General features: G+C 40.4%; 2 protein-coding genes across 2 annotated transcripts; both read right to left on the bottom strand.

Moving 5' to 3' along the window:
- Window positions 1-1275: 1275 nt before the first annotated feature.
- On the bottom strand, window positions 1276-4102 carry il19l (interleukin 19 like). Its single transcript, XM_085160226.1, has 5 exons — window positions 3850-4102; window positions 3672-3734; window positions 3342-3494; window positions 3182-3244; window positions 1276-2383 (listed from the first exon to the last, which is right to left on the bottom strand). The coding sequence occupies exons 1-5, from the start codon at window positions 4009-4011 to the stop codon at window positions 2297-2299; spliced, it is 528 nt and encodes a 175-aa protein (XP_085016352.1). The 5' UTR covers window positions 4012-4102; the 3' UTR covers window positions 1276-2296.
- A 5354-nt stretch (window positions 4103-9456) lies between these two features.
- On the bottom strand, window positions 9457-19418 carry prelp (proline/arginine-rich end leucine-rich repeat protein). The gene is made up of 7 exons (XM_085160312.1): window positions 19279-19418; window positions 13434-13869; window positions 13161-13346; window positions 12903-13060; window positions 12632-12828; window positions 11310-11385; window positions 9457-11148 (listed from the first exon to the last, which is right to left on the bottom strand). Exons 2-7 carry the CDS (start codon window positions 13863-13865, stop codon window positions 11058-11060), a joined length of 1140 nt encoding a protein of 379 aa, XP_085016438.1. The 5' UTR covers window positions 13866-13869; window positions 19279-19418; the 3' UTR covers window positions 9457-11057.
- Window positions 19419-19655: the final 237 nt, after the last annotated feature.

The raw sequence follows: 19655 nt of genomic DNA, 5'->3' as shown, positions 1-19655 counted from the left end.
AACTCCTCTCTGTGGTTGCTGCGAACTCTGTAAATATCCATACGCTGTGTAAGTAATACATCTGTACCGTTAGGTGTGGAAAAGGGTTATTACAGATTTCTGTTGAGGAGTAGGGGCAGAAAGCAAATTCATGTTCCCAAATCATTTCTGAATACTGATAAGATTGTCATGGGTTTGTTTGATGCGGTGACTTATCGGTGATATTAATATTTATCACCAATCTAATTCTATTAGATTCAGTTTTAGCTGTGGGCTGTGGGCCAAACGATACTGGAGGAGGTGAGTGAGTCCTTTGTGTTGCTATAAGGAAAAGTGTCCGGGATTGTTGTGCAGTCGTTAATCAGGATTGTGGATATTTGTGTCTATATGATGTTAGTGATGAACCACCACATTGTTGGATTAAAGCTCTTCATTGGATGTTGACTGCCTTTTATTCTGTTCTCTCTATCAAGATGATCCCACACTTGTCCAATATCACTGTGGTCTGAGCTGTGGGGAGGCCAATCCATGCCCGACAGTGTTCCATTGTGTGTTTGGTATCATTTTCATGTTGAAAATCGAAGCCAGTGTGAGTCAGATGGTTTCTAAATGGGATCAAAACCCGATCAAACTTTCCCGCTTCCATAATTCCATCAATTTTGACAAGATACCCAGCACAGCTGGCTGAAAACAAATTTCACAATTAGATTAATCAGTTGGTGAGAAGCACTGTTGGCACTAATCTTCAGTCCAGTTCTTGTGTAATTTGGTACCTCAGCCTGTTTCCCCTCCTTAAGAATAGTTTCTTTACAGTGGATATAAAAAAATGTTCTTATACATTGTTGTAAGTATCAACAGTCCGATCACTTATATATCAGTTGGCTAACATTTTCTGAAACTGAGCACATAGATTCATGTCTAAGTAAAAGATCTGTACAATATGATCCTACACATCAGGTACTTATCTCATTTTCATTTTTCAGCATATTGTGACACCAGAAGAGGAAAAAAAAATTGGCCACAAGTTTCGAAGAAAGATAGTACAACATTTTAGCTAGAACTTCCTAACTTAGGTTTCACTTTTACTTCAATTTAACTTTTATCAGCAAAGTGAAAAAAATGCAAGCAGCACCATTTATGGATTCACAGAACATGAGAATTTCAGTAAGTAGGTGTTCATTTTTTCCCCTGTGCTTCTTTTTAACATACCTTCTGAGGTGTTATTGTTCCTGTGTAAGACATGATTACATGTATACTCTGTTACGGGTCTGTTGCTTCTGCTGCTGCAGTGATTAATGATCAGAGGAAGCAATTTCCTTTGTAATATTTGTCACAACATTCACAGTATTGGCAAATATTCAAGCAGCTAGTAATCAGATGTCTGTTCAGACAGAGCCAAAGGGCTTGCTACACATCCACTCTTATTCGTGAAAGCATGTGTGTGTCCCCTAAAGCTTGCTGAGATAATGTCCCTCAATTAATTCTTTTTGCAGAAGTGACAGGCGTATTTGTTCTCAGGTGATTTATTGGGGCAAATAGGCCCAGTCATACAGTATTACAGGCATAAAACAAACCGCGCATTAAGAAGCTGAGAAGGCAGAGCAGCCCGCCAGATCAAGTTATCTACTAGCTGTACATCTGCTGCACATAAAAAAGACACATCAGATTAAATGGATTTGATCTGATAACAGTAAGTGAAACACATTTTCTCTTCTCTTCTCTTCTCTTCTCTCATAAAAATCATAAACAATGCCTTTGGACTGATGTCAGTCAACAGACTAAAGAAATTTGTCCACATGTTCCCAGATACTGTCAGCGTTTGTGCGAAGCAGAATACTAGACTGTGATAAAATGTGGGCTACACCATGAATACTGATTTGAGACAATTTCAGAAAGCACATAAGCAGACACACGAGCAGGCACCTAATCTAGTATCGGGACAAACAGCAACACTGAATTTTCACTGATGGCCACTAGATGGTAATGAAGAGCAGACATCAGCTGTTGACAGGAAACTCTCAGAGAGCACACCGTACAGTTGTATTTTTCTTTAATTGGTTTTTAAATTAAAGTATTTACAAAAATAAAAACAAACATTTAAGTCTAGTAAACAATCTTACAGTAACAGCTTCCTCAGAAGTATACACGTTTTTGTTTAGTTATAAATATAGCATACAATTTCAGTCCACATTAGTGGATACAAAAAGGGTAATAAAAACCCCCAACTAAATATCAAGTTCTTTCAAGTGAAAACATAGAAATGCAACATGCCACAAAACTTAAATTAGCACATTTGTAAAGAGCAGCTTAATTTTTTTTAAGTTTTGGGTCCCAGTGCTTCCAGCCACTCCAGCACAGTGTCCAGTTCACCCATTGCCTTCTGTGCTGCCCTGTTTGCTTGTAGCTGCTCAGCAGAAAGAGGAACAAGGGAAAAGTGGAAGAGTTAGATAAGAAAATAGATCTGAAAACAACACGTGTGTCTTTCAAGGCGGTGATACTCTTATCATATAAACTCAGATTTTATTCACAATAGAACACAGAAATAATATCAAAGGTTTAAGCTGAGAAAAAATAAACTGATTTTGAATCTGAAGGTAACAACACACGTCGAAAAAGTCGAGACAGGGGCAACAAAAGGCTGAGAAAGTCAATAGAGGAACATTTTGCAACTAATTAAATTTATTGGCAGCATTTCAGTAACGTGACTGGGTATAAAACAGGCCTCTTAGAGTGGCAGAGTTTCACATAGCTAAAGATGGACAAAGATTCAACTATCTGCAAAAACATCGGCTAATTGTTGAATAATTTCAGAATAAAGTAAAACTGCTTTGATTATCTCGTCATCTGCAGGACAGCAAGAATATAATATCATCAAAAGACTCAGAGAATCTATTGTGAATAAAAATTAGTTTACAAGATTTAGAAATCATTGCAGTTTTTGGCTGTTTTATTTGAAGTGAGCTTATAGATTTAGGTATTTTCTCTGTGTTCTGTATAGTAACCCATTTGTGTTTGTTTGTTGTTGAAATCCAAAACAAAATGTAACATTAATAAAGATATTATTGACATACAACAAAGTTTCACAGCTCACGGCTTTTCCCTTACTAACTAGGTTATATTAGGAAAATTACAACAACTGATCTTGGAGCTTATTATTGAGCGTCTAGGACAGGAAGTCATTTTAGATTTTATTGTGTCTTACCTTGATAAACTCAGCATGCACTGAATCAATTGTTCTCTGGGTTTCTTCTCCACATTGGCAATGCTATACACAGAAAAGCACAATTATCATTACAATCTATGACAGCCTTTCATTAAAAAAAGAAGAAGAAGCACATTTTGAGACTGGAGAGCAAACTTACACATTTATGGATGTCTCTTCTGATGCTCACGAAAGCATTGGCCAGAGCGCTGGAGCAGCGTTGTTGTTGTGGCTCGGATGAGGCATAGTTGCTGAACACTCTCTCAACATAGAAACGCAACACAAGACGCAGGAAACAGCATGTCTGACCGTCCTGAGGGGGACATGGCAAAAGTCAGATTCTAGCACCTTTCACAACCTATCTTCAGAATCCATATTCTGGTGATAGAGACTTAATATGTGGAAGACACTTGTCAAAAAAAAGGGAAGCAAAAGTAAATATAAAAGGCAAATCATCATGACTGAGTGGCAACACAACGCAAGAGCTCACCTGAACATTTTTCATCAGTGATCTATCCAGAAGTTTCATTCCGATCTCGTTGTCTTCTGAAATCTATCACAAAAGAAAAAGAAAAACAAAGGATCCAGTTACAACGACTTTCTGCCACTTTAATCTGACGTTACACTCGTGCAAGTTCTTGCCAGAGGTTTTGATTGCATGAACTCACCGCATTTGATCGTATGTGTGCGTAGTATTTGCGCAGCTCGTGTGTGTGAACACTGACAGAGCAGCTGTCCAGATGCAGAGTTCGGCTCTCCGCAGGTTCAGTCAGACAGCTGAGCAGCAGGAGGAGGAGGAAGGAAGCAGAGCAGCCGATAAGCATCTTCATCCTGATGATGGCGATCTGGTGAGAAAGCTAACAGAAGCGTTTCGGTTTGTAAGAATTGTGTATTGTGTAAAATTGTTGATTAATTTAGGAAAAAGGTTCATCACTGTTTCCTCAGATCATCAAAACGGATAAAAAAACTTCAAATCCACAAATTAAAAAATACTTTATGAGCATTTATAGATACATAAATGGATATTGGATCATTTTTAAAAAAAAAAAAAGTTTATAAACTACCAATATCCAGAATAAAGGAAACACTATGTCAAGTCTATCAGCTGCCATCATCATTGCCTAGAGAAGTATCACCTGTATTCAGACTCACCTGTGCGTGTGTCACTCAGAGGGAGAGTTCTGGTGAAGCTGTGTCTCTGGGCCTCCATCCTGTGTCCTCTTATAGTGTGGAGTAAGGGGATTTTTCTTTTCACCAGGTATTGAACAGGTTAAACATGCATGGGACTTCACAGGTGCATGCACGTGAATGGGTTTACAGGAGGAGGAAGTCTGGTGCAATTAAAGGAACTCCCGGTCATGTTTCAGTCTCTGATTGGAAGAATGGAAAAAGGAATTATTGCTGATTTCCTCCTCTTTGATGAGTAGTGCTGTCATTGTGAAGAAAAACTTTCACTCTCAGTGATGCGTAATGTAAATAATGAATGAGTAATCATTGTTGCTAGATTAGAGTTTCATCATTTAAACTGAAGCTGCTGCAGCTTCCGCATTAAGAAGTCACTCCCTGAATCATTTGCCTTATGAGCTTTTAAAGTCTGTGTTGTTTTAATGTGATTAATTTGTAAAAGGAAGTGTTTTGTGGCAATATCATTTTATTTCTTGTCTCTTTTAGATTTTAGATTTTAGATTGATTTGTATAGCTACTTCCAAATGTTGCATAACACTGTGGGTGTATACTGGAAATAAAGCCTCTCGTTGACTTTTGTCTTTTTACTCGAAGGGCATTCTGACATCACTTCAGTCAACAGGTCCTGATTGGAAATACCTACCAGACCTGCTCGCCAGCCTGTTTTACCAGGGTGCTTTTGAAGTCTTCTAAAACTGCATTTGCAGCGGTAGGAAGCAAGAAAACCCAATGAAACTAGGAATAACCTGTAAAGGAAGTCAATTAGAGCCAGTTAAAAAGCCTCTAATGCTTCTCTATTGTATTCTCAATTCCACCAGAGTTGCAGTCATGCAGTACTACCTCTTTAATACAGAGCCTCGGGAACAAAGTGACTTTTTTTTACACTGAAACGGGAAACACAAAAAATTGACAAAATTGCCAACGTAGCCACTGTCAGCTTCTCTCAACCCTTTTTGAACTGTTAGTCTTTGAAACAAGTTGAAATGTCAGCATGTTTCATTGAAATCGTTTTTAGACATCTTAAAAGGTAAAATCATCAAGTATTTTAGAAACAAAGTGGATATTAAATATTTTCGTGCTAAGGTATCTTATGATGTATCTAATGAAAGTTTGGCTTAATCCGGTCATTCTTACATGCACATTGTTACTTCTGTTCGCACAGTGTTGTGCAATTTTGCAGCCTTTAGTCACTTCTGCTTTCTTACATATTAAACTGTCACAGTCAATAAACACAAAAGGAAAAATCCTTTAATTCATTTGCGATTTAAACAAACATGCATGTCTTTGGACTGTGGGTGGAAATCAGAGCACCCACAAAAACACCACCCAGACCACAGGGTCAACATGGAAACGCTACACCAGTGGTTCTCAAACTGCGGGGAAGGCCCCCACTGGTAGGACACAAAGGTACTCCTGGGGGCCTCAGAAAATCAGGCAACAAAACAGTGAAGTGAAACTAAATGGAATGAATATTTTGTTTAATGAAGAATGAACCCAAGCAGTTTGCTGATGCTATTGTGATGATGTTTCATTTCTTTCTGAAAAGTTTGGTTGTCATATTTTTCATTTTACAATGCACCAAATGTCAAAGGAGCTTGCAAAGAAAAGCGTCTGGACTTCTTTAAGTTACTTGAAGACGTTTCACCTCTCATCCGAGAAGCTTCTTCAGTTCTAAGGTCAAATGGTGGAGAGTCCCAGATATAAACCTAGTGGGAGTGTCCCCCCACAGAGGGACAAAAGGACCCCCTGATGATCCTCTAATCGCCTGAGCCAAGGTGTGGAACTGGGTGTGGGTCCCAATCAGCCAGAGTTTTGGGTGAGTTTATTGTGAAACCTGGCCCCACCTTATCATGCGAATTCCTGAGGTCAGATGGCCCAGGGTGTGAGTGGGCGTTAAGGCGTCTGGGAAGGGATCTCAAAACTGGATTATAGATGGCAGAGAGTTGGTGTCGTAAACCACCGCCTCTGTTCAAAGATGGTCGCTCACAGTGGACATAGATGGCTTCTTTCACTCCTCTTTCAAACCATCTGTCCTCTCTGTCCAAAATGTGAACATTGGCATCCTCGAAAGAGTGTCCTTTATCCTTAAGATGCAGATGGACAGCTGAGTCTTGTCCTGTGGAGGAGGCTCTTCTATGTTGTGCCATGCGCTTGTGAAGTGGCTGTTTGGTCTCTCCAATGTAGAGGTCTGGGCATTCCTCGCTGCACTGTACGGCATACACCACATTGTTAAGTCTTTTTGTCTTTTTGAGTTTTGTCTTTCGGGTGAACCAGTTTTTGTCTGAGCGTGTTGCTGGGTCTGAAATGCACCGAGATGTCATGCTTGGAGAAAACCCTCCTGAGTTTTTCTGATACACCAGCTACATAGGGGATGACAATGTTGTTGTGTCTGTCCTTCTTATCCTCTCTCGCTGGTGTCTGATCTTCTTTTCTGTGCCTCTTTGCTGACTTTAAGAACGCCCATTTAGGATAGCCGCACGTTTTGAGTGCTTCCTTTACATGTGTGTGTTCCTTCTTTTTCCCTTCAGGCTTAGAGGGAACATGTTCTGCCCGGTGGTGTAGGGTCCTAATTACTCCAAGTTTGTGTTCCAGAGGGTGATGGGAGTCAAACAGGAGGTACTGGTCCGTGTGTGTGGGCTTCCGGTAAACTTCGATGTTGAGGTTGCCATTCTCTTCAATGTGCACAGCGCAGTCCAGGAAAGGCAAACAGTCGTCCTTTGTGTCTTCCCTGGTGAACTTGATGTTTTTGTCCACAGCGTTAATGTGCGCAGTGAAGAATTCCACTTCTTGTGTCTTGATTTTGACCCAGGTGTCGTCTACATATCTGTACCAGTGGCTGGGTACTCTTCCTTTGAAAGAGCCAAGAGCCTTCCTTTCCACTTCCTCCATATAAAGGTTGGCTACAATAGGTGACACGGGGGAGCCCATGGCACAGCCATGTTTTTGTCTGTAAAAGCCTTCGTTGTATTTGAAGTATGTTGTGGTAAGGCAGAGGTCTAACAGTGTGCAAATCTGATTGGGTGTGAAGTTGGTCCTGTCCTCCAAAGAGCTGTCTTCTTGTAGTCGTTTTCTGACAGTCTCCACGGCCTCCGTGGTGGGTATGCATGTGAAGAGAGAGACTACATCAAAGGACTATGGGTCTGAGTGGGACAGCTTCCTTGTGGATTTTAGGAAGTCCGTAAATGCAGGACTTCCTAAAATCCACAAGGAAGCTGTCCCACTACATCCCAGCTGTCCCACTACATCAAAGCACCATGGCGTCCATGGTGCTTTGATGTAGTGGGACAGCTTCCTTGTGGAAGCCAATGTCAATGTTCACATTTTGGACAGAGAGGACAGATGGTTTGAAAGAGGAGTGAAAGAAGCCATCTATGTCCACTGTGAGCGACCATCTTTGAACAGAGGCGGTGGTTTACAACACCAACTCTCTGCCATCTATAATCCAGTTTTGAGATCCCTTCCCAGACGCATTAATGCCCACTCACATCCTGGGCCATCTGACCTCAGGAATTCGCATGATAAGGTGGGGCCAGGTTTCACAATAAACTCACCCGAAACTCTGGCTGATTGGGACCCACACCCAGTTCCACACCTTGGCTCAGGCGATTAGAGGATCATCAGGGGGTCCTTTTGTCCCTCTGTGGGGGGACACTCCCACTAGGTTTATATCTGGGACTCCCCACCATTTGACCTTAGAACTGAAGAAGCTTCTCGGATGAGAGGTGAAACGTCTTCAAGTAACTTAAAGAAGTCCAGACGCTTTTCTTTGCAAGCTCCTTTGACTACGATGACCTGGATGACTGAGAACCTTCACAGACATAATGCACCAAATGTTTCCAGTTGGTGGTAGAGCCAGGCCCTGCACGCTAGTTCAGCACGCAAACTTCTTTTTTTGAAAAGTCATGTTGTCCTAACTCGTTTAGCATGTGGTTAACTGCTGCCTTGCTTAATAAACAAGGGCCTCTCATGAAAAAATGTTTTCTGGATGCTAGCATATGTTACTTCAGTACCTGTGTATACTGTTCAGCATTAATGTGAGCTTGTGTACTAATGTACTACATCATAAATGCTGTCTTTTCGATGAGCTCAGGCTCACAGGACGTGGCACCATTTCTGGATCTTGTTTTCATAGAATTTTTTCTTTGAATGTTGCAGCTTTAACTTGTATTTGTGACTCAAGCGTCAAACTGTGTTCAGTAACCATTCAGTGATTTACATTACTAGGTTCTTGTCTCTTACTTTTTATTATGTCACCCTGAGAAACAAATCTTCAGATTATCTGAAATTTTACATTTAGAAATTATTATTCTCAAATAGCCATGCATATATGAGTTTAAAATGAAGCCAGCAAGGAAGGGCACAAACCTTTGGTTCCTGCCACTTGAAGTTAGCTGCGAGAGGAAGTCATGATGATAAAAAGCCAAACTTTAAAGCATTAAAAAAAAGGCATTTTTAAGACCTGGTAGAAAAAGAAATGTAAATAAATATCCACCTGGAATATTGAGTCAAGACCTTGGGTGGGTTCATTGACAGGTGTCCCAGCAAAAGTAGCTGTGGCCCTTTAGCATCTACTAGACCTCACCTCTGCTAATTCAAGTCACTGGTATAGACCTCTCCCATGTTGGTGCTTCTGGTGCCTTTAATGGTCTTAAATGAGTAACTTGTGGTTTCCTCTGTGGTGCAGACCAACCCAGAATTTTGTGCTTCAGTTTTGGTGAGTCAATTATTAGTTTTTTACTTAGCACTAATTTGCCAAACCAAGCTTCACCTATATTTCAAATATGTTAACTTCAGTATCCAAACAACCAACATGGCGTCGGCCAAAATGCTGACCTTGACGTTATGGTGCTACATCCGTCTTTTACGGGTCTTGCACATAGCCTTTTACAGATAGTCGACGCCCTTACCTCTAGCTTCTTTGGAATGCTCCTTTTATACCTGGTCAGTTACTAACATGTTGCTTTTATCCAAAGGCTCATATTATTGTGAAACAGGTTGGGTTGGTGTCGACTAAGCAGAGAAAGCAGTGAAGCATATTAGAAAAGAGAAATGAGGAAGAAAACTACATTTTTTATTTCAAACATCAAGCATTTTCAGATGATCAAGGAGAACTTTTATTTTCCATTGTTTGTACAAAGCTTCTTTACACAGAAGAATAATATACAAAAGATTAGGGATAACAAGAATAAAATGACATTTTTACAAAGAGTATCTTGAAAATCACAGGCACATTTGAAACTGTTTTAACTACATGGAGCTAGTTATTTAAAGCTGGTTATCTCTTTTAACTTACACTGCATATTTATTCATTGCCTCCAACGGCTGCCCCACTCTGTTGACCTATTCTTGTGAACTTAACTACCGTTTATGTCTGTAGCATGTCTGTAAAGGTCCCTGTGTTTTCAGGCTTTGCTCAAGCTATATTTTTCACTTTTTTTCTTTACATGAAGTTTTGTAAACAAAAATCACTGATAAACTGCAACTACTACAGAAACCTAACTCTAAATGTCAGCATAGCCACAGTTTATGCTGATTTGTAGTTTAATGTTGGGACTGTCCAAAAAATGGCAATAGTTAAATTTGTCATCACAATTAAAAAAGTTTGAACCATCCAAGTTTTGCAGTTGTTTGCAGTCCCTCTCTCAGTATTACAGTTCCACAGCGTCTACTGCTGATAAACACCATACTTTACAATGAAATGCACCTAGTACTAAGTGAGTCTATGTTTTCATGGATGTGTGTATGTGTGTGTGTGTGTGTCAGTAGTACTGTGCAAAAGTCTTGAGCCACCCCTCATTTCTTGTTGTTTTGGAGCCAGACTTTCTTTTAATTCTTTATAGTAGTGAGCAACAGTTCTCCAAGATCTTAAAATCTTTTAAAAGTTTTTCTGAAAGTTATATTCAGAAGAAATAGGACAAATAATGCAGCAAAGATCTCAAACATGACCTGAGAGATGCATCTGACCCTTCAGTTCATTTACTGTTCACTGAAGCCTCATAAGCAGTGGAAGAGTGGCTGTTAAGAAGCCATTCTTAATAAAGTAAAATGGAGAAAAGGTATGTCAAATTACACAAAAACGGGACCAAATATCAGTCTTCTTTGAACCAAAAATTTGAATTTTTTTAGTTCAAATTATGGTCAATAAGAAAGATGTAACACAGTGTGTGACTGCAGCCAAACATGGCCGAGGCCCTGTCATGGCTTGTGGCTACATTTCAGCGAGTGGTGTTGGGGATCTTGTCAAATCAATTGACATCAATACTACAGAAATGTACGGTCAGATTTTGATCCACCACGTGGTACCATCTGCAAAGTATCTGATTAGCAGAAACTTCAACTTTCAGTATGACAACGATCCCAAACACACTGACAGAGCAGTAAAAGATACCGGGACAGAAAAACACCCAATTAAACACTGTCAGTCTTGTATTGGCCTCTCCAGATCCCAGACCTCAAAATTGCTGAAGCAGTGTGGGATCATCTTGATAGGGAAGAGAACAAAAGGCAGCCAACATTCAAGGAAGAGCTTTGAATGTCTTTTAAGAAGCCCGGAGAACAATTTCTGGAGACCACGTAAAGAAATAACAAGAAAGCACATTTTTCACACTTTCCTAGCAAAATATAAAGAAATGCTGCGTAGCTCAAGACTTTTGCACAGTACCGCATGTGCAAGCCTTTAGGCATGGTTTTCCTAAATGACAATAGAATGAAGGAGCCTGAAGCACATGATGACATCCAGAGGGATGGGAGGGTTCAGGTGATTTCCATCCAAACGGAGATACCTGAAAACAACAGAACAGGTATCTAATATGTCATTGGGATTTTAACTCTTTGAATTCTTTTGTTCTTGTTTACTTCCTGTTAACACACAGGTCACGCAGCTCAGACAAGTGCATTCTTTAGGTTAGTGCTGAGACATGCATTATGACATAATGTGAAATACCTTAGCTTGGGAACCTGGCTCATATCACTCATGTCAGCTTGCACGCTGTATGGGCAGATCTGGGTGCCATTGATGTCTGTCAGGAAAATACACAGTCATGAAGATCTAGTCTTCAAGTGCTCACATGTGCATATAAATAAGAAAATATGTTATTTTAGATTTGACGGTTTTGTTTTTGTTATTGTATAATTTATTTCATTATAGCAATTTATATACTGGAAGAGCAGGGTATAGCCTGATAATAGTCTGATTTATCTTAAATATTATACATAATGTGAATTTTTTATTTAAACATGCAGCATACATTTTCAGAAGAAATCTTTATTTTTTATGATGTTTTAACTTAGAAAATAGCATGAGAAATGTTTTTAGGAATAAAAAAAAGGATACAAAAAAGACAGAAATATGAGTGTGTTTAAATGCTACTGAAGTGGGTATATTTAAGAAAAAAACAAACTCGCCTTTAAACAGAGCTCAACTGTAATTGATTATACTTCACTTCGCATCACATCTGATTTTTCTCTGTAATGCAACACATACTCAGAAATATAAGTGTTTCAAGTTGAAAATGTGCTAAAGTGTTACTGAGTCCACTAATATTAATGCATTTCTAACTGTGTAGTTTAAACACAGAAAACAAAACAAAACCCAGCAGCTAATTCTGTATTTTTATTCTCTTCTCTCTAACGGTCTGGAACAAGAATGCATTGTGTAAGCCTTTAAATTATTGCATCAAAATAACTAAGAAACATATTTTTAAAATAATTCCAAATACAAGTGAACAAGAGGACACGTCTCATCATGATGATTAACTTCAGTGGAAGTTGAAAAAAATGGCCTGAAGCCAAAGTAGTTTTGTAGTCATGACGCAGAAACAGGTATAACAGAATATCCTGAAAAAATACTTTCGGTTTGTGTTGCACGCTGATCAAATTACAACTGTAGTGTCAACAGACTACACTGATCTGTCTTCATTAAAGTCGGCATAGGACACAAGACAGTTGGGTATAATTAACCAAGATCATTTACAGCGGTTAATGCATAGGTTAAAAAGGGGGGGTTGAATCTACAACATATTATTTGTTCAGTTGCTACACCACCAGGTCCAAACAGAAACAGGGAGACATGGACAACACTAAGACCACATTGAACTGAGAAGCTAAGGTGACCGGACACAGCTGCAAGTTGCTGGAAGTTACACGAAGAGCCCTGACATTCAGCCCACGTTGAGACAAACTGTGGTTATGCTCCCTGATGTGGAGGCCTTGCTTTAGCACAGTGATGACCACTCACTGGGACAGACGTGGCTGCTGGTTACTTACTCTCAATGCTGTTGTGGTCGAGATGCAGGTGCTCCAGGTGACCGTTGAACAAAGGAATCGAAGCGAGCTGGTTGTGGGACAGTTGCAAGTCTAGCAGGCTGGAGACATTGAACACATTCTTGGGAACTCCTTTATCACTCAGCTGGTTGTAGTTCAGCCTCACAAAAGCCAGGTGAGCATGGCTGTCAAAGTAGTTTCTGAAAAAAGACAATAATAAAGATTCTTAGTGGGAATAATCAACATTGGGACAATGCGTGCGCCGTATACTTGCTTTGGGATGTCATCGATACGGTTCCTATCCAAGAAAAGCTGCACGAGGCTGGTTGGTATACTAGTAGGCATCTTCTTCAGCGTGTTATGAGCCAGGTTGAGCTGCACCAGGTTTGTAAGGCCCTTAAAGCTGTTCTTACCCAGGCCACTGTCACTGAGCTGACAGAAAAGACATCACATATTTGCTCCACAAATGCTAGAGATTTAGTTAGTCTCCATACATGTCTAGATAGCACAGTGTTGTAACAGTGAGGTTCACCTGGTTGTGATACAGATCGAGCATAGTCAGGCTCCCCATGTTGTTGAAGGCCCCAGGTGGGATCTTGGAAATACGATTCCTACTAAGGCGGAGCTGTTCCAGAGTTTCTGGGAGGCCTGAAGGGACTTCATTAAGCTGGTTTCGTTGGGCGTAGAGATACAGAAGTGCTGGAAGCTTTTCAAACACCTGTGTGAGAGATAGATGCAAAGCAACCGTAGTAAAGTGATTCTATTTCTTTAAATCCTGAACATTTATAGAGGTGAACTCCCTGACCTGCTTATCTATCTGATGAATACGGTTGTTTGCTAGATTGATCCAGCGGACCTCAGAGGCGTTGAGGAAGGGCTCAGAGGTTATCTCAGAGATGTAATTGTTCTGGAGATACAGGTAGTGAGTCCTGGATGGGATCGTTGGGATTACACGAATGTTCCGGTTCTCGCAGTTGAGCGCATTCGGGTAGCTTGGGGCGCAAAAACACTCCCGGGGGCAGTCAGGAAAGATGGAAGGTGGGCCCAGGATGGGTGGGGGGAAATCTGTTGGTTCCTTGGGCTCAGGCTGGGGTGGTACAGTTGGGAGACGAGCAGGAGGCTTTCTGGGGGTAGCTGGGCGCTTAGTGGGCTTCTTTGGCCGAGGCCTCTGTGTGAACACTGCCCCCAGTAGGAGGAGCAGAGTCAGTGCAGACAGGAGTCTTGCACCAGCCTTCATTGTCCTAGGAAAAGCATAAAGTGTAAGTAGTGATTTCTACCGACTCTGCAGTATTCACAGTGAAAGGCATTCAGTTAAGGAAGAAAGATGCTTCAAAAAAACAAAAAGAAAAAATAAATAGTTTAATTCAGTACAATATGTCCTTTTGTGTCTGTGAAGGTTCTCAGTCATCCAGGTCATCGTAGTCTAAGGAGCTTGGAAAGAAAAGCGTCTGGACTTCTTTAAGTTGCTTGAAGACGTTTCACCTCTCATCCGAGAAGCTTCTTCAGTTCTAAGGTCAAATGTCCATCTGCATCTTAAGGATAAAGGACACTCTTTCGAGGATGCCAATGTTCACATTTTGGACAGAGAGGACAGATGGTTTGGAAGAGGAGTGAAAGAAGCCATCTATGTCCACTGTGAGCGACCATCTTTGAACAGAGGCGGTGGTTTACGACATCAACTGTCTGCCATCTATAATCCAGTTTTGAGTTCCCTTCCCAGACGTCTTAACGCCCACTCACATCCTGGGCCATCTGACCTCAGGAAATCGCATGATAGGGTGGGGCCAGGTTTCACAATGAGCTCACCCAAAACCCTGGCTGATTGGGACCCACACCCATTTTCACGCCTTGGCTCATGTGATTAGAGGATCATCAGGGGGTCCTTTTGTCCCTCTGTGGGGGGATACTCCCACTGGGTTTAAATCTGGGACTCTCCACCATTTGACCTTAGAACTGAAGAAGCTTCTCGGATGAGAGGTGAAACGTCTTCAAGTAACTTAAAGAAGTTCAGATGCTTTTCTTTGCAAGCTCCTTAGAATATGTCCCTTTGGTGCTTCTTTCTCTATGTGGGTGTAATGACTCAGCCGTGTACAAACCCTCCTTTTTTCCTACAAGACTACGTGCAATCCAGGGCATTCATCTTATCTCTGATTTTACTAAAAATATCCGTTAGTTTGTATTTTCCTTTGGAAAGATTCCACTTTAAAGCTGGTTACTGTTCGACCCATTTTAAGAGGTAGTTTTCAGGGTTGAACTGAGTGAAACAGCATTACCAAGGCCTACATGAAGCAATGCTCACCTGACTCTATAAAAACATTGAGGTTTAATGTTATATACCAAGATTGTCCCCAGCCTACCTTAAGTATTGCTCCCACACTTCTATTGCAGTTTAAACTAATGTAAGATGGACATGTGTAGCTCGGTAAAGTAATCTGTGTTTGAAGAGGTGGGATCGTCTGAGGAGGAGCCATACATCCTTAATTTGATTAAATTCAAGAGAATGTAGGGCAGATACTAATACAGGAAATGAGCGCTTATGAAAGGATAAAGGCACTATTATAAGCATGGGTCGAGAGAGGGGAGGTGTGTAGAGAAAGCAAGCCTGCAAGGTTAAAATATGTCAACAAAGGGGAGGCGCACTGGAATGAAGCTCTCATGAACTCAATATGTATTTACAGCATTTTATAATCAGTGTGTGTTTAAAATTTCACACCAGGAAGATTTGTTTTGTGTGTGCATGAGGAATTTTCCAAAGTTGCTTTGAAAAAGGAATTTCCATTTTGTATAGTTCATCACATTGATCATACAAGGAGTCATCTTAGGCACACCTATGAGCTTGCATTTCACAATGAGAAGACAGGGGAGGTGATTTTTACATGTTCTGTAACTGACGGGGTTTAAGAATATATAACAACTGTGAGCAAATTGGTTTAGCTACAGTGCTGTGAAAAAGTATTTACCCCCCACGCCCCATTTGTCACACTTGCATGTTTCAGATCATAAAACACATTTCAACATTAGACTCAAATAACTAGAGTAAATGCAAAATGCCGTTTTTAAATGATGATTGCATCTATTAAGGGAAAACAAAAAATAGCCAAACCTTCCTGGCCTGGGAAAATATTCTGTGGACTAACAAGACTCATTGCATCTGGTGTAAAACTAACATCGCCAAAAGTACATCATACCACCAGTCAATATGGTGGTGTGATAGTCTGGGACTGCTTTGCTGCTGGACAACTTGCCGTAATTGATGGAACCATGATTCCTGCTCTCTACCAGAAAGTCCCGAAGAAGGTCCAGCTATCCGTTTGTGCCCTGAAGCTTAACCTCACTTGGGTTATTAAGCAGCACAATAGTCCAAAACACACCACAAAGTCCACCTCTGAATGGGTCAAAAAAGTACAAAAAAATGAAGATTTAGACCCTTGAATGTGTCTGGAACAATTCTGAAAAGAAGAGTGTGCTAAAATTACTCCACAGCAACGTAAGAGCATCATTGTCAGTTAGGGAAGGGAATCGAGAACCAGTTCTTGCAGAGAACTAGTTCCCAGTAGTTCAGTTTCTTGGAAATGTTGGTTTGCTTGCCTGTGGATCACTGTTATCAGTTGTAGCACTCAAACAACAATCAGCTGATCTAAGTTCACATGCAGGAGGAGGAAAGCAGTGGCACAGTCTGCAGCGTGGATATGGACTTTACTTTCAATTCATCGCATAATAGGACGAGAGCACAATGTTACAGTAGACAGAAACAGCTGCATTATGCTGCTAACACAGCTTCAGGTTTTTGCAAGCACCTGTACAGACAGCATGCTAATGCTAAGCTAGCCAAAAACACAGAGAAATGTTGTGAGTATATGCCCAAGCCCAGGAGTCAGACCCTTAACTTCAACAGGTAAAAACTGATGAGCAGTTTTTCCTGTTCATGTTTCTACAGTAGAATCACTGTGGCAATCCCTTTAAAGTCTCTTTTTGCTTGTGTTGTGTTGTCAGCGTTGTGTTTGTGTTCATATGGCACAGTGTTCTGTGTAATATATTGTAATATATTGTAATATTTACTTTTTTTGAGAAATGACCCACTACTGAACACAACAAGGGGGAGAAATAACTCCACAACATGCACAAACGTTTGACAAAGCACAAAGCAATTCATTTGCATGAATGTAATATTGACATGATGGTTAGAGATGGCGGTGACTCTCAAAACAAAGCCAGTGAGATCCCAGTGAGAATTGATAAGTAATACTAATAATGGAATCAGTTAATTCTTCTCAGTTCCCATCCCTGCCATCAGTTATGTTTGATTGCAGTTCTTGCTGCCAAGGGAGGCACAGCCAGTTATTAAAATTTGGGGGGCAATTACTTTTTCACAGAGGGCCAGGTAGGTGTGGATAACTTTTTTCTCTTATTGAGAGAAGCCATCATTTAAAAACTGTATTTTGGTATTAAAATCTGTTTGATGATCTGAAACATGTAAATGTGACAAATATGCAAAAACATTAATAAATCAGGAAGGAGAGGGATACTTTTTCAGAGTTCTGTATGTGGACAATGAAATTACGTCAGACTGAGACTGAAACACACACATACATGCTGTTGTTTGGCTTACCATTCCAGGTATTTACCCTTCAGTGAATCGAATTCACTTTCAAAGTGAAATGATCTTTTTCAGGCCATGGTAACTATGGCTAAATCATTATCCTCTATATCATGAGCAAAGCCCTGTAAATAAGTATCACAAAGATTTAGAAAAACATAAACTCTCATCACAGAGGCACCATTTGTTTCCAGTGCTCTTTCTCTTTGCCTTTGTTCAGTTTGATATAAATCATCAGGCACGAATGAGCCTCATATCTAAAATGCTTGAAATAACAAATCTGAACATTTCTCTGACAGCATTCCCTGGCACTGCCTTTTATTTTCCCTCTCAGAGCCTTGCAACCCCTCGTTTAAATCCAAAGCCAGATTTCCTTCCTGTCGTTCTGCTGTTATGACCAGACATTTGGCAAACAATTAAAGACTTAATATCCACAATGGCTGATTCACCAGTTATGACCTCAATGAGTTAATCTGATCGTTATCAGCATGAGAACTATACTTAGGATGGTAGGACAGAGATCACTGCTAGTACATGACACAAACACTCTGTTGCAAAGCTTTAAAACAAACAAAATCTACTGTGACTTTGAACTGGATCTGCATATTTTAAACATCAGTGACTTTTGTCTTACTGGACTTGATGAAAACCATGTGGACCTACTGAGTGGTGGTATTACGTTCTCAACAGCTGTTTGCAAGGTTAAAAAGATATATCCAAGTACTGGTGAGATAAAAGTTAAACATTACTAAAAAATAACACAATCTTACTTTTCAGACAACTAATCATATGTTTATGTCCAGCTATTAAACAGTTTGCTTTATATATATATTTAAAGTTTAGAATTATTTGGTTAAAGGAAAAGTAGAAAGTCTTAGGAATTAGTGGGAGTTTTAGGTTATATCTTAAAACTTTTCAGTTTCATAACGCCCTTTTCATCACTGATGATGAGCTCTTTCCAACCTTTTTTTTTGGCAGAACAGCCCGTCATTCCTTTACCAAAAAAAGAAAGAAAGAAAAAAACTAGTGTTTCATAAAACCACTTTTTAAAAAAAGTCATGATGAAAAGTTACATCATCCCCAGTCGACTTCACTTATCTGAGTCCTGTAACTGTGACTAAGCACAATAATCACAAAGGTTATGCCAAGATTTTCTCTAACATCTAGTGTATATTATATATATACATGTACAGATGTTTTCCATACATTTAGAAATACGAAAACTCCAACTAAGTGTGCTCTTTGATGCTCTTATAAAACATGAGAAATTTATTAAGAAACCAAACAACAGTAGATATAATGTCAACATAGCAGAGAGCAGAAGACCGAACATCAGAAATCTGGAAACTTTCATCCCCGCGTCTTTGTACACATCGCCATCAGCCAGCTCCAAAGTAGCTGCTGTTTTTCTTTTCAAATTCTTCACACACTTTACAAACCTTCTTATGTCAGCACATCATGTGATTGCACCTTTTTTCAGTGCAAGCTTGTTTTTAAACCATTTCCAGAACGTTCCATTTCAGCTTCTTAAACTGTTGGTTTACACCCATGTAGGAACTGCATCCATCCACCACAGAAGAAGCCAAAAATGTATTTGTGCACCGCCTTTAAAACCCCTGGGGATCCATCTGATTGCCAAAAGTGAGCAATATGGCATTTCTTTTGTTAAAAAAAAAACAACAGCTAAAGCTCTTCTAGTCTGCATATTTTCATTTGCACTGCAGTGGCAGCTCTCTCTACTCACTAATGGAAAAAGATGAAATCAAGGTGAGCGTGCAGCAGCACAGAAAAGCAGCAGAGTCACAGCGTGTGGCAGCTCCCTGGAGGACAGAGTACCACTTTGTATGGCAAACTGTTTCTATAGAAACTCGGCAGCATGGCACAGCTGTGCCCGTGCCAGGATTCCCCTTCTGTCCACAAACACTTCCCTCACAGCCTCTCCTGGCTTCTCTGTTTCACACTCACACACACACATGCACAGAACGCTGTCTGCATTCTTACCTTTACTCATCAGGTCCCTTCCCCAGTGGAAACAACAAATAAAGGGTCTTACCTGCCTCTGGTACCTGCCCTCTTTTGTCAAGTCACAAGTTTTGTGTCTTTTCTTCTCTCTGCCTCTCTCACTCTTCTCCTACCCCTCGCTCCCTCACTCCCTCTTGCTCTTCCTCTGTTCCTCTGGTCCCTAGCCCTCCCTTCCCTCTCTCTCCCCCTCTCGCTCTCCTTTGGTGGACAAGCCTGCCTGTTGGGTTTGTTCCCTGGCTTCTTTCCCTCTGAAGGTCACAGTGGTTCTTTTTTTCACCCCCTTAGCTTGGCTCAGAGCCAGAGAGGTTTAATCTTAATTCCTTCTGGTAGACCACCGGCTCTTTTATGTGTCTGAACCGTTGTACAGTTTGTTATTATTTTGTTTTTGTCAACTATATGATGAGTGTG

The sequence above is a fragment of the Neolamprologus multifasciatus genome, chromosome 5 (genome assembly GCF_963576455.1).
Source record: "Neolamprologus multifasciatus chromosome 5, fNeoMul1.2, whole genome shotgun sequence".
In the NCBI taxonomy this organism is placed as follows: domain Eukaryota; kingdom Metazoa; phylum Chordata; class Actinopteri; order Cichliformes; family Cichlidae; genus Neolamprologus; species Neolamprologus multifasciatus.
The sequence above is the reverse complement of the archived record's forward strand: the minus strand, read 5'-3'. Positions and strand labels throughout refer to the sequence as shown.